We start from the raw sequence: 12,031 nt of genomic DNA on the forward strand, positions 1-12,031 counted from the left end.
ATTGGCCGACATTGAGTGAATAGAATTATGCTGTTGTAAGGCCCTTATAATATTCATGAAGTAGTATAATTTTCTTTGATGATACTGTTATTAGTCAAAAATCAATATTTAATCTCTAGACAGAGTCAGCATACTTCTGTGCAGAGGCCAAATATGGTTTGTGGCTTGTTTTGTATGGATTATGAGCTAAAATTCATTTTTGCATTTTAATCAATTGATTTTTTTTAAAGGAATATATGATAGAAACTATATATATGACTTTTAATACCTAAGATACATAATATCTGCCTCTTTACAGAAAAACAAATTCTGATCCCTACTCAAGAAGAACCACTTAAAAAATACATTAATATGTATGCAAAAAGAAAAAGATGTAGTTAAAATGTTAATGAATGAAATATTTTTTTAAGACAATGAAAAGATTCACTCAAAAGAACAAATAGAGGGGTGCCGGAGTGTCCTGAGTGGTTGGTTTATCCTGAGTGGTTGAGTATCTGCCTTTGGTTCAGGTTGTGATCCTGGGATCCGGGGATTGAGTCTCTCATCAGGCTCCTCACAGGGAGCCTATCTCCCTCTGTCTGTATCTCTGCCTCTCTCTGTGTGTCTCTCATGAATAAATAAATAATAAAATCTTAAAAAAAAAAAAACAGAGAATATATATGTGTAGAATTAAAGCCACACATAATTTTATATACATTAATATATACTTCAATAAATTTTAGAACCCAGATAAAATGAGTAAATTTTTAAAAATATGAAGCACAAAAGTTGATGATGAAGAAATAAAGCACAAAAATAAGCCTTGTAGTTTATTAAATAATTAAAATGAGACCATGTCACTTTTTCTCAAACTAGTCAAACCAAGATATTTTTTTCAGGTAAGTTCTGGAGCATCTTAAGGAAAAAAAAATAATTGGTTTCTTCTATAAATCATTATACAAAATTAAAAAGAGTTAAAGCTGTCACCTCATTTTATGAGGCTGTATAATATTAATACAATAGTCAGGTAAAAAATACAGTAAGAGAAAATTAACGGTTCATCTCCCTTGTGACTATAAGTAGAAAATCCTAAACAAAATTTTGATTGAGATAAAAGGCCTTTTATGAAATTTAATGCCCTATAGTATAACAGTGGTTAGCAAAGCTAGAAATGAAAGTGGTCTTTCTGACCTGGTAAAGGTTACATACCAATACATTCACCAAGTATGTTACTAAAAGGAGATTCTTTTAAGAGAGAGATAAACTGGGATCCCTGGGTGGCGCAGCGGTTTGGCGCCTGCCTTTGGCCCAGGGCAGGATCCTGGAGACCCGGGATCGAGTCCCACGTCGGGCTCCCGGTGCATGGAGCCTGCTTCTCCCTCTGCCTGTGTCTCTGCCTCTCTCTCTCACTGTGTGCCTATCATAAATAAATAAAAATTAAAAAAAAAAAAGATAGAGATAAACAAAAAATTTCTCCACCAGCGCAGTGACTGTTCAACATACCACTAGAAGACTGGAGATCTTGGAAGAGGTTTTAAGAAAAGCAAAAGAAAAAGAGTTACAGAAAATAAACAAGAATAAGTCAAATGAGTTGATTCGCAGGTGATATAATCATCTACCTAGAACAAAAATAGGGGAGTCCACAAAGAACTAGTAAGATAATTCAGTATATGTGCCATATAAAAGATGGATTTATGACAGTTTCAACTAATGAAATTTAAATAAACAAAAACCAAAAAAAATTTTTATAAAAGTTACTACACATTAATACCAACAAAACTGTAAATAAAATATGAAGAAATCAACCAAGAATATACAAGAAAACTTTTAGAGAAAACTTTTGAGAAAGCTTTAAAATTTGATTAGAAAGCAGACAGGATATCCTGAGCATATGGAGAGATATTTTGTACTTTTTTGTTGTACATTTTATATTATAAATATATCAATGATCACCAAAAATAAAATTAGAAATTCAGTGCATTTTTAATTCAGTTTTTATTTGACTTTTTGAAGAACTTAACCAACTTACTTTAAACTTTATATAAAGAATAAAACTTCACTAATAGTTAAATAAAAAATTAAAGATGGAAGATTTGCCTCATTTGGCTATAAAGACATATTCAGATTCAATATTAAAAAATATTATACTAAAAAATATACTGTCTCAAGAATAGGCAAGAAAGCAAAAACAATAGAAATCTCAGAGACAGATAACTATGCATTCAGGACTCAAATTCTCAATATAGATGGCACCATTAATTCAGTGGGAGCTAAGCAGAGTCTTTAGTAAATAGCATCATAAGAATATATAAATAGAAATAAAATTGGATCCCTATCCAAAAGGATGAAGGAACTAAATGTGAGAGAAAAAAAATATGTATTTAAAATGATGGGGAAAGAAATATAGGAAAATGCTCTGTGACCAAAGGTGGAACAGAATTTCCTCAGTTTTGAAAAGTATAATTTATAAGCCAATAATTATCAATAAGATTGATAAGTATATGATAGATATAAGAGATACATAGATGATAGGTAGAGTACCTCTGTGCTGCATTCTTTTTAAAAATTATTTTATTTATTTATTTTAGAGAGAGAGTGCGCGAGAAGGGGGTAGGGGCATAAGGAGAGGCAGAGAAAGTCTTAAGCAGACTCCACACTGAGTGGAGCCTGACACAGGGATGCATTTCAGGATCTGAGATGACAACCTGAGCTGAAACCAAGAATTAGACACTTAACCAATGCAGCCACCCAGGCTGTACTGCATTCTTCTTGACACTAAGCATTTTGCTGCTTTATATTCATAACCTAAATTAGATTCTATGACTCTTTCAGGCTTGTTCTGAGCTCAGTCTCCGACTATTTTGCTGCCATGTTTACAAGTGATGTTTGTGAAGCCAAGCAAGAGGAGATTAAGATGGAAGGCATAGACCCCAATGCCCTCTGGGACCTTGTTCAATTTGCATATACAGGTACAGTAAAAGAATTATAGCTTCATGTTGCTTTCTTGTGAGTTTTAGAATTTTAGCATGAGATTTAAAGCTTAAAAAGTGCTTACTTTGTATCTTTTTTCAGTTGAAAGATTATCTAACAAAATAAAATCAGGTACCTTTTCATTTCTATGGAATTACAAATGTATATATGTATATGTATGCTCTCTTCTTTTCCACAAAGGGCTTAATAAGCTTATAAAAATAAATAGTCAATGGAATGAGCTTGGGAGAGGAGCAAAAAGGTTATTAATTATCAAATAAGAATTTTTTTAATGTCCATCCTTAGAGCATTAGAAAGAGAAATAGATTCTCATTTTCTTTCCTTTTAGAAAGTATGGGTTGGAATAATTCTTTCTCCTTGAAATTTATTATTTTAATATTAAAATCTTCACAGAATATTTAATGTGGACCTGACAAACTTAGTTGAAATGGACAATGAAGATACTTAGAGTTATGGAACTGACTATTTTTTGAAATTTTTGTTTTCTGATCTACTATGTTGACACTTTCTAATGGCCTTGCACTACGTTATATTTAGTGCATTCAAGTGAGTTTGTCAATTTAGCAAACATTCGCTGGATGTTTCTAAGTATGCGAGCATCAGCTATATCCTTGGCGAACAAACTAATGAATAAGATGTCCTTACCTTCCAGAAGTTCGTAGTCCAAGTGGAGAAGAATTAGATGACAGAATAAGTACAGTATAATGTGACACATTAAGACAGTGTTGTAAAGCATAAACCTGCTGTTCAAAGCATTATCAGGGCTCACATTCATTTGAAACATTTTAATAATTTTCAAGATTATTGTGGTAAGGGGAGACATTATAATAAAATCTTGGGATAGAAGCAAAGGTAGATAGTAAGAATTGAAGTAATATTTTAAAAAAATGGCATGTGGTTCATTTTGCTAGAATTTTCTGTCATGGTATGAAATAAGAAAAAAGGCCAGGGCCTGATTATCAAAGCAGTGGGACTCTAGTTTAAGGAGCTGTGTTTTTGCAGCCTTCCTGGTTATCAGGAAATATGTGGGCATTGTAAAGATCAGCAACTAGAACTAAAAGGCTGTAGGAATAGTAGGAATCTGTCTTCCTGGAGGATTTGGCTTTTCATAGAGAGGAGTTTGCTAATATAACAATCAGTAAATGAAGCCTCTTAGAAGGCTCTGGGTGCTAAATTTCAAAGTAGCAATTTGATGGGCGGATGCAGACATTTCCTAGCCTCAGTTATTTTTATTTTTATTTTTTTAAGATGTATTATTTATTTTAAGGACAGAGAGCAAGCACAAGTGCCCTTAATGAAGAGAACGGGCAGAGGGAGAGGGAGAGAGAGAATCTTAAGCAGACTTCCCATTGAGCAAGAAGCCCTACAGGGCTGGATCTCACAACCCTGAGATCATGACCTGGGCCAAAATCAAGAGTCGGGTGCTTAACCGACCCAGGCACCCCGCCTCAGTTATTTTTTTTTTTTAAGATTTATTTATTTATTCATTAGAGATACAGAAAGAGAGGCAAAGACATAGAGCAGAGGGAGAAGCAGGCTCCTCGCAGGAAGCCCGATGTGGGACTCAATCCCAGGCCCCTGGGGTCGCGCCCTGAGCCGAAGACAGACGCTCAACTGCTGAGCCACCCAGGTGTCCCTGCCTGTTATTTTTAAATTATATTTTTTCAAAACAAATATTGCACTGGACAAAGTTAAGCAAGTAAACATGTATTCAAGGCTGTTGCAATAGGGGAAAGAGACAGAATTCAGTCTCTATTTAATTCTGCTGAAACAAAGGGAGAGAGAGATTTTTAGGGGCTAGGATGAGAAAACACAGATCATCTATGTTTGCTATTTGGCTTTATCTAGAAGAAAAGTAGACTTTTTCCTATCTAAGTGACATAATGTAGTTTTACAACTTAGAGCAAGGCATCCACTCAAATTGCATTTCTATTCTCCCACAAAAATAGGGGTGCTATCATCCTTGAAGTTGACATTTCAAAGAGAATGCCTCCAAGTCCTTGAGAGCAAGGTTCCTGGTTTGTAAAACTGGCAAAAAGATTTTTAAAATTACATCTCAAAGGGACAGATAGAGAATTTATAATTACACATTTTCCTAAGTAAATAATATGAAAAAAGGGAGACCAAAGATCTAAAGTTCAAGAAGTAGTCTGTTTATATCTTGGTCAGGCTGAAGGACCACTAAAATATCTAGTCAATTTCAATTTGCCTGCAACCTGAAATAGTAACATAAAGGATTTTTGGACTCCCAGCCAGAAGATAGCAAACATAACCACATTATTGTTTCCTTGAAAGGGAAGAATCATGAAGCTTACATTTTAAGGATCTTTCTAGCAACAGAAAGGCATAATTTCACCCCTTACCATCTCCATGGCCTGGCAACCTTGCATTTCTCTGCTTCAAAACTAGGTCAAAAGACGCTCATCATCATGCAGCACAAAGTTGGAAGGTGTTTCAAAGCTCCCTGCTGAATGTAACGACCCAGATTTACTCAGCTTTACAGAGGGCAGACAGGATACAAAGTGGCCTTTCAGTTGCCACTGCTGCTTTGGCCTTTGCTGCAAAATCCATAGCTCCCTGGTGGCTGATAAATTTCTAATTATTAGTTTATAGAAATATTACATGATCATTTACAAGCTAATATTAGGAGAACCTTAGGCATAATAAAATACAGAGAGAGAGACAGGAGAGATCAAGTGAGCAATGACAGAAATGGATAATAGGAGGTATCTGAATATGTGTCCATTTTAGGTAGTGCACTAGTTAGTTTCTAAGACTTTTCTTGGTAACAGGCTAAAAGTAATTGCATCACAGAAGACAGAAAATATGAATGAGCAGTAAAGACACATAAAGGGTCAGGTATTTGGTAATATTTTCTTAAATTTTGAGGTTTAAGAGGCTTTGGAGAAATTAAGGAGGATCAACTATGTAAAGAATGGATAGTTAACCATTAGCTGTAGAAGTATTCAGTAGAGATACATAAGATCACTTTAAAATGATTTAAACAGATAAAAACTTCCATGAGACCTGGAAAGTATGTAAGGTTTGAAAGAATCATAGGGAGCAAATTTATGATTATTAACTTAGAAATTAAGGAAAAGAATGAAAGGGTAAAGTAGCTTGCAAAAAATTTTTGATTAAGATAAGCTTCAGTGATTATAAGGTTTAATAATATTTGATTTGAAGAATGAGGAATTATCCCTTAAAGAATTCCAGGTAGTAAAATTTGCACATGGTAAGTCATGAGACATCTTCTCTGTCTACCCGTCTTTTCCCCTACTCTAGCAAATTAGAATAAGAAGATGTAGGACCAGGGGCCTGGTAGAGCTTCGGTAAGAACTGAAGCACGTATTTACAGGGTTTTGTTTTTGTTTTTGTTTTTGATTTTTGGTAACTAGGAAGAGTGACCTGGATACCTAGGAGGTGACTACAGTGGTGGGAACAGCTTGAAGAAGATAGGACTATTTTTAAAGGAAAAACATATAATAATAAAAAGGTTAATACTAGATGTATGTAATATAGGATCAAGAAAACCAGGTCTTTGTGTTTACAAAATTAAACATTTTTAGAAGTATGAAAGATTAAGATACAACAATAAAAATGATGTCTAATTACTACAGTATGAAAATTAGCTTCTTAAAATAGAAGGCACCATGAGGTCGATTTTTTTTACACATCGTCACAGCTCAGGAATGGAAAGGAAATGAAAATTCACACTGTTGTTAGAAATAATTGTATATCTAACATGAGGTTCACATCAATTTTCCAATTTTTAATGAGCTGTTTAGTTTCAAAGTTCTTTTTAAAACTTTTCACTGAATTTTCTTTACAATTTTTAACAAGAAATCTGAGTACAATCTTAGCTATTCGTGGAGAGCAAAAGATCCAAAAGCAACAGTGCATGTTTTAAAATACTGCCCTTTTATAATTGGTGCCTTACATTTAAGGTTTGAATTTTTGGTTGTAATCTAAAGGATATGTAATTATATGACTGTGTATCAGTTTTTCAAAATCAAACCATAATTCAGCTAACAATATTTGAGCACATTGCATGAAGAGAGTCCCACTAGGGACTAGAAGATAAAGTATAAATTCAGACTGTATGGATATAGATTAATATAACATAAACCTTTAAACAAATTTGGCAATTAATAAAATTATTAGAACAGGGCATAGTGAAAAAACTCTTAAGATCTATGTACCAGGGGGGAGGAGCAAGACGGCGGAAGAGTAGGGTCTCCAAATCACCTGTCTCCACCAAATTACCTAGAAAACCTTCCAATCATCCTGAAAATCTATGAATTCGGCCTGAGAATTAAAGAGAGAACACCTGGAATGCAACAGTGAGAAGAGTTCGCGCTTCTACCAAGGTAGGAAGACGGGGAAAAAGAAGTAAAGAAACAAAGGCCTCCAAGGGGGAGGGGCCCGCGAGGAGCCGGGCTGAGGCCGGGGCGAGTGTCCCCAGGACAGGAGAGCCCCGTCCCGGAGGAGCAGGAGCTGCACCGACCTTCCCGGGGGAAAGGGGCTCGCAGGGAGCTGGAGCAGGACCCAGGGGGGCGGGGATGCCCTCGGGCTCCCGGGGACACTAACAGACACCTGCGCCCCGGGAGAGCCCCACACCCCGCGGCCGAGCTCCCTAAGGGCTGCAGCGCGCACGGCGGGACCCGGAGCAGCTCGGAGGGGCTCGGGGGCGGCTCCGCGGAGGGGGCTGCGGGGCGGGAGCAGCTCGGAGGGGCTCGGGCAGAGGAAGAGGCTCCGTGCGGAGGGGCCTGCGCGGTTCCAGGAGCAGCTCGGGGGGGCTCGGGCGGCAGCTCCACGGAGGGGGCTGCGCGGCCCGGGAGCACGAATCCACCAGCGCAGGCCCCGGAGCACAGGGCGCCGGGACACAGCCCAGGATCCCGCCTCCCCCCGGGACAGGCAGAGGCCGGGAGGGCCCAGGACAGCAAGGAAGCTCCTGCCCCGAGCTGAGCAGATCAGCGGCCCCGCCCCGGAGCCTCCAGGCCCTGCAGACGGAGTTCCTGCCGGAGCTGAATCCAGGTTTCCAGAGCTGCCCCGCCACTGGGGCTGTTCCTCCTGCGGCCTCACGGGGTAAACAACCCCCACTGAGCCCTGCACCAGGCAGGGGCACAGCAGCTCCCCCAACTGCTAACACCTGAAAACCAGCACAACAGGCCCCTCCCCCAGAACACCAGCTAGACGGACAACTTCCAGGAGAAGCCAAGGGACTTAAGGTACACAGAATCAGAAGATACTCCCCGATGGTTCTTCTTCTTCTTTTTTTTTTTTGTTTTGTTTTGTTTTGTTTTGTTTTGTTTTGCTTTTTGATTTGTTTCCTTCCCCCACCCCCTTTTTTTTCTCCTTTCTTTTTCTTTCTCTTTTTCTTCTTTTTTTTTTCTTTTTTTTTCTTCCTGTTTTTTTCTCTTTCTCTTTTCTTTCCTTCTTTCTCTCCTCTCTTTTTCTCTTTTTCCCAATACAACTTGCTTTTGGCCACTCTGCACTGAGCAAAATGACTAGAAGGAAAACCTCACCTCAAAAGAAAGAATCAGAAACAGTCCTCTCTCCCACAGAGTTACAAAATCTGGATTACAATTCAATGTCAGAAAGCCAATTCAGAAGCACTATTATACAGCTACTGGTGGCTCTAGAAAAAAGTATAAAGGACTCAAGAGACTTCATGACTGCAGAATTTAGAGCTAATCAGGCAGAAATTAAAAATCAATTGAATGAGATGCAATCCAAACTAGAAGTCCTAACGACGAGGGTTAACGAGGTGGAAGAACGAGTGAGTGACATAGAAGACAAGTTGATAGCAAAGAGGGAAACTGAGGAAAAAAGAGACAAACAATTAAAAGACCATGAGGATAGATTAAGGGAAATAAACGACAGCCTGAGAAAGAAAAACCTACGTTTAATTGGGGTTCCCGAGGGCGCCGAAAGGGACAGAGGGCCAGAATATGTATTTGAACAAATTCTAGCTGAAAACTTTCCTAATCTGGGAAGGGAAACAGGCATTCAGATCCAGGAAATAGAGAGATCCCCCCCTAAAATCAATAAAAACCGTTCAACACCTCGACATTTAATAGTGAAGCTTGCAAATTCCAAAGATAAAGAGAAGATCCTTAAAGCAGCAAGAGACAAGAAATCCCTGACTTTTATGGGGAGGAGTATTAGGGTAACAGCAGACCTCTCCACAGAGACCTGGCAGGCCAGAAAGGGCTGGCAGGATATATTCAGGGTCCTAAATGAAAAGAACATGCAACCAAGAATACTTTATCCAGCAAGGCTCTCATTCAAAATGGAAGGAGAGATAAAGAGCTTCCAAGACAGGCAGCAACTAAAAGAATATGTGACCTCCAAACCAGCTCTGCAAGAAATTTTAAGGGGGACTCTTAAAATTCCCCTTTAAGAAGAAGTTCAGTGGAACAGTCCACAAAAACAAGGACTGAATAGATATCATGATGACACTAATCTCATATCTCTCAATAGTAACTCTGAATGTGAACGGGCTTAATGACCCCATCAAAAGGCGCAGGGTTTCAGACTGGATAAAAAAGCAGGACCCATCTATTTGCTGTCTACAAGAGACTCATTTTAGACAGAAGGACACCTACAGCCTGAAAATAAAAGGTTGGAGAACCATTTACCATTCGAATGGTCCTCAAAAGAAAGCAGGGGTAGCCATCCTTATATCAGATAAACTAAAATTTACCCCAAAGACTGTAGTGAGAGATGAAGAGGGACACTATATCATACTTCAAGGATCTATTCAACAAGAGGACTTAACAATCCTCAATATATATGCCCCGAATGTGGGAGCTGCCAAATATATCAATCAATTAATAACCAAAGTGAAGAAATACTTAGATAATAATACACTTATACTTGGTGACTTCAATCTAGCTCTTTCTATACTCGATAGGTCTTCTAAGCACAACATCTCCAAAGAAACGAGAGCTTTAAATGATACACTGGACCAGATGGATTTCACAGATATCTACAGAACTTTACATCCAAACTCAACTGAATACACATTCTTCTCAAGCGCACATGGAACTTTCTCCAGAATAGACCACATATTGGGTCACAAATCGGGTCTGAACCGATACCAAAAGATTGGGATTGTCCCCTGCATATTCTCAGACCATAATGCCTTGAAATTAGAACTAAATCACAACAAGAAGTTTGGAAGGACCTCAAACACGTGGAGGTTAAGGACCATCCTGCTAAAAGATAAAAGGGTCAACCAGGAAATTAAGGAAGAATTAAAAAGATTCATGGAAACTAATGAGAATGAAGATACAACCGTTCAAAATCTTTGGGATGCAGCAAAAGCAGTCCTAAGGGGGAAATACATCGCAATACAAGCATCCATTCAAAAACTGGAAAGAACTCAAATACAAAAGCTAACCTTACACATAAAGGAGCTAGAGAAAAAACAGCAAATAGATCCTACACCCAAGAGAAGAAGGGAGTTAATAAAGATTCGAGCAGAACTCAACGAATTCGAGACCAGAAGAACTGTGGAACAGATCAACAGAACCAGGAGTTGGTTCTTTGAAAGAATTAATAAGATAGATAAACCATTAGGCAGCCTTATTAAAAAGAAGAGAGAGAAGACTCAAATGAATAAAATCATGAATGAGAAAGGAGAGATCACTACCAACACCAAGGAAATACAAACGATTTTAAAAACATATTATGAACAGCTATACGCCAATAAATTAGGCAATCTAGGAGAAATGGACGTATTCCTGGAAAGCCACAAACTACCAAAACTGGAACAGGAAGAAATAGAAGACCTTAACAGGCCAATAACCAGGGAGGAAATTGAAGCAGTCATCAAAAACCTCCCAAGACACAAGAGTCCAGGGCCAGATGGCTTCCCAGGGGAATTTTATCAAACGTTTAAAGAAGAAACCATACCTATTCTCCTAAAGCTGTTTGGAAAGATAGAAAGAGATGGAGTGCTTCCAAATTCGTTCTATGAGGCCAGCATCACCTTAATTCCAAAACCAGACAAAGACCCCACCAAAAAGGAGAATTACAGACCAATATCCCTGATGAACATGGATGCAAAAATTCTCAACAAGATACTGGCCAATAGAATCCAACAGTACATTAAAAAAATTATTCACCATGACCAAGTAGGATTTATCCCTGGGACACAAGGCTGGTTCAACACCCGTAAAACAATCAATGTGATTCATCATATCAGCAAGAGAAAAACCAAGAACCATATGATCCTCTCATTGGATGCAGAGAAAGCATTTGACAAAATACAGCATCCATTCCTGATCAAAACTCTTCAGAGTGTAGGGATAGAGGGAACATTCCTCGACATCTTAAAAGCCATCTACGAAAAGCCCACAGCAAATATCATTCTCAATGGGGAAGCACTGGGAGCCTTTCCCCTAAGATCAGGAACAAGACAGGGATGTCCACTCTCACCACTGCTGTTCAACATAGTACTGGAAGTCCTAGCCTCAGCAATCAGACAACAAAAAGACATTAAAGGCATTCAAATTGGCAAAGAAGAAGTCAAACTCTCCCTCTTCGCCGATGATATGATACTCTACATAGAAAACCCAAAAGTCTCCACCCCAAGATTGCTAGAACTCATACAGCAATTCGGTAGCGTGGCAGGATACAAAATCAATGCCCAGAAGTCAGTGGCATTTCTATACACTAACAATGAGACTGAAGAAAGAGAAATTAAGGAGTCAATCCCATTTACAATTGCACCCAAAAGCATAAGATACCTAGGAATAAACCTAACCAAAGATGTAAAGGATCTATACCCTCAAAACTATAGAACACTTCTGAAAGAAATTGAGGAAGACACAAAGAGATGGAAAAATATTCCATGCTCATGGATTGGCAGAATTAATATTGTGAAAATGTCAATGTTACCCAGGGCAATATACACGTTTAATGCAATCCCTATCAAAATACCATGGACTTTCTTCAGAGAGTTAGAACAAATTATTTTAAGATTTGTGTGGAATCAGAAAAGACCCTGAATAGCCAGGGGAAATTTAAAGAAGAAAACCATAGCTGGGGG

General features: G+C 38.3%; 1 protein-coding gene and 1 long non-coding RNA gene across 2 annotated transcripts in view; one reads left to right on the plus strand and one right to left on the minus strand.

Annotated features, from left to right (window-relative positions):
- The window catches only part of LOC140608033 (uncharacterized), a 133,498-nt gene extending 128,054 nt beyond the window's left edge, over positions 1-5,444 (minus strand). Inside the window, exon 1 of the long non-coding RNA XR_012009980.1 lies at positions 5,334-5,444. This is a non-coding gene — a long non-coding RNA (uncharacterized lncRNA). The remainder of the gene's footprint in view (positions 1-5,333) is intronic.
- The window catches only part of KLHL1 (kelch like family member 1), a 363,308-nt gene that overhangs the window by 133,120 nt on the left and 218,157 nt on the right, over positions 1-12,031 (plus strand). The window contains exon 3 of the mRNA XM_072782826.1: positions 2,812-2,948. Within this exon, the coding sequence (XP_072638927.1) occupies positions 2,812-2,948 (137 nt within the window). The remainder of the gene's footprint in view (positions 1-2,811; positions 2,949-12,031) is intronic.

The sequence above is a fragment of the Canis lupus genome, chromosome 17 (assembly GCF_048164855.1).
Source record: "Canis lupus baileyi chromosome 17, mCanLup2.hap1, whole genome shotgun sequence".
NCBI classification, from domain to species: Eukaryota; Metazoa; Chordata; class Mammalia; order Carnivora; family Canidae; genus Canis; species Canis lupus.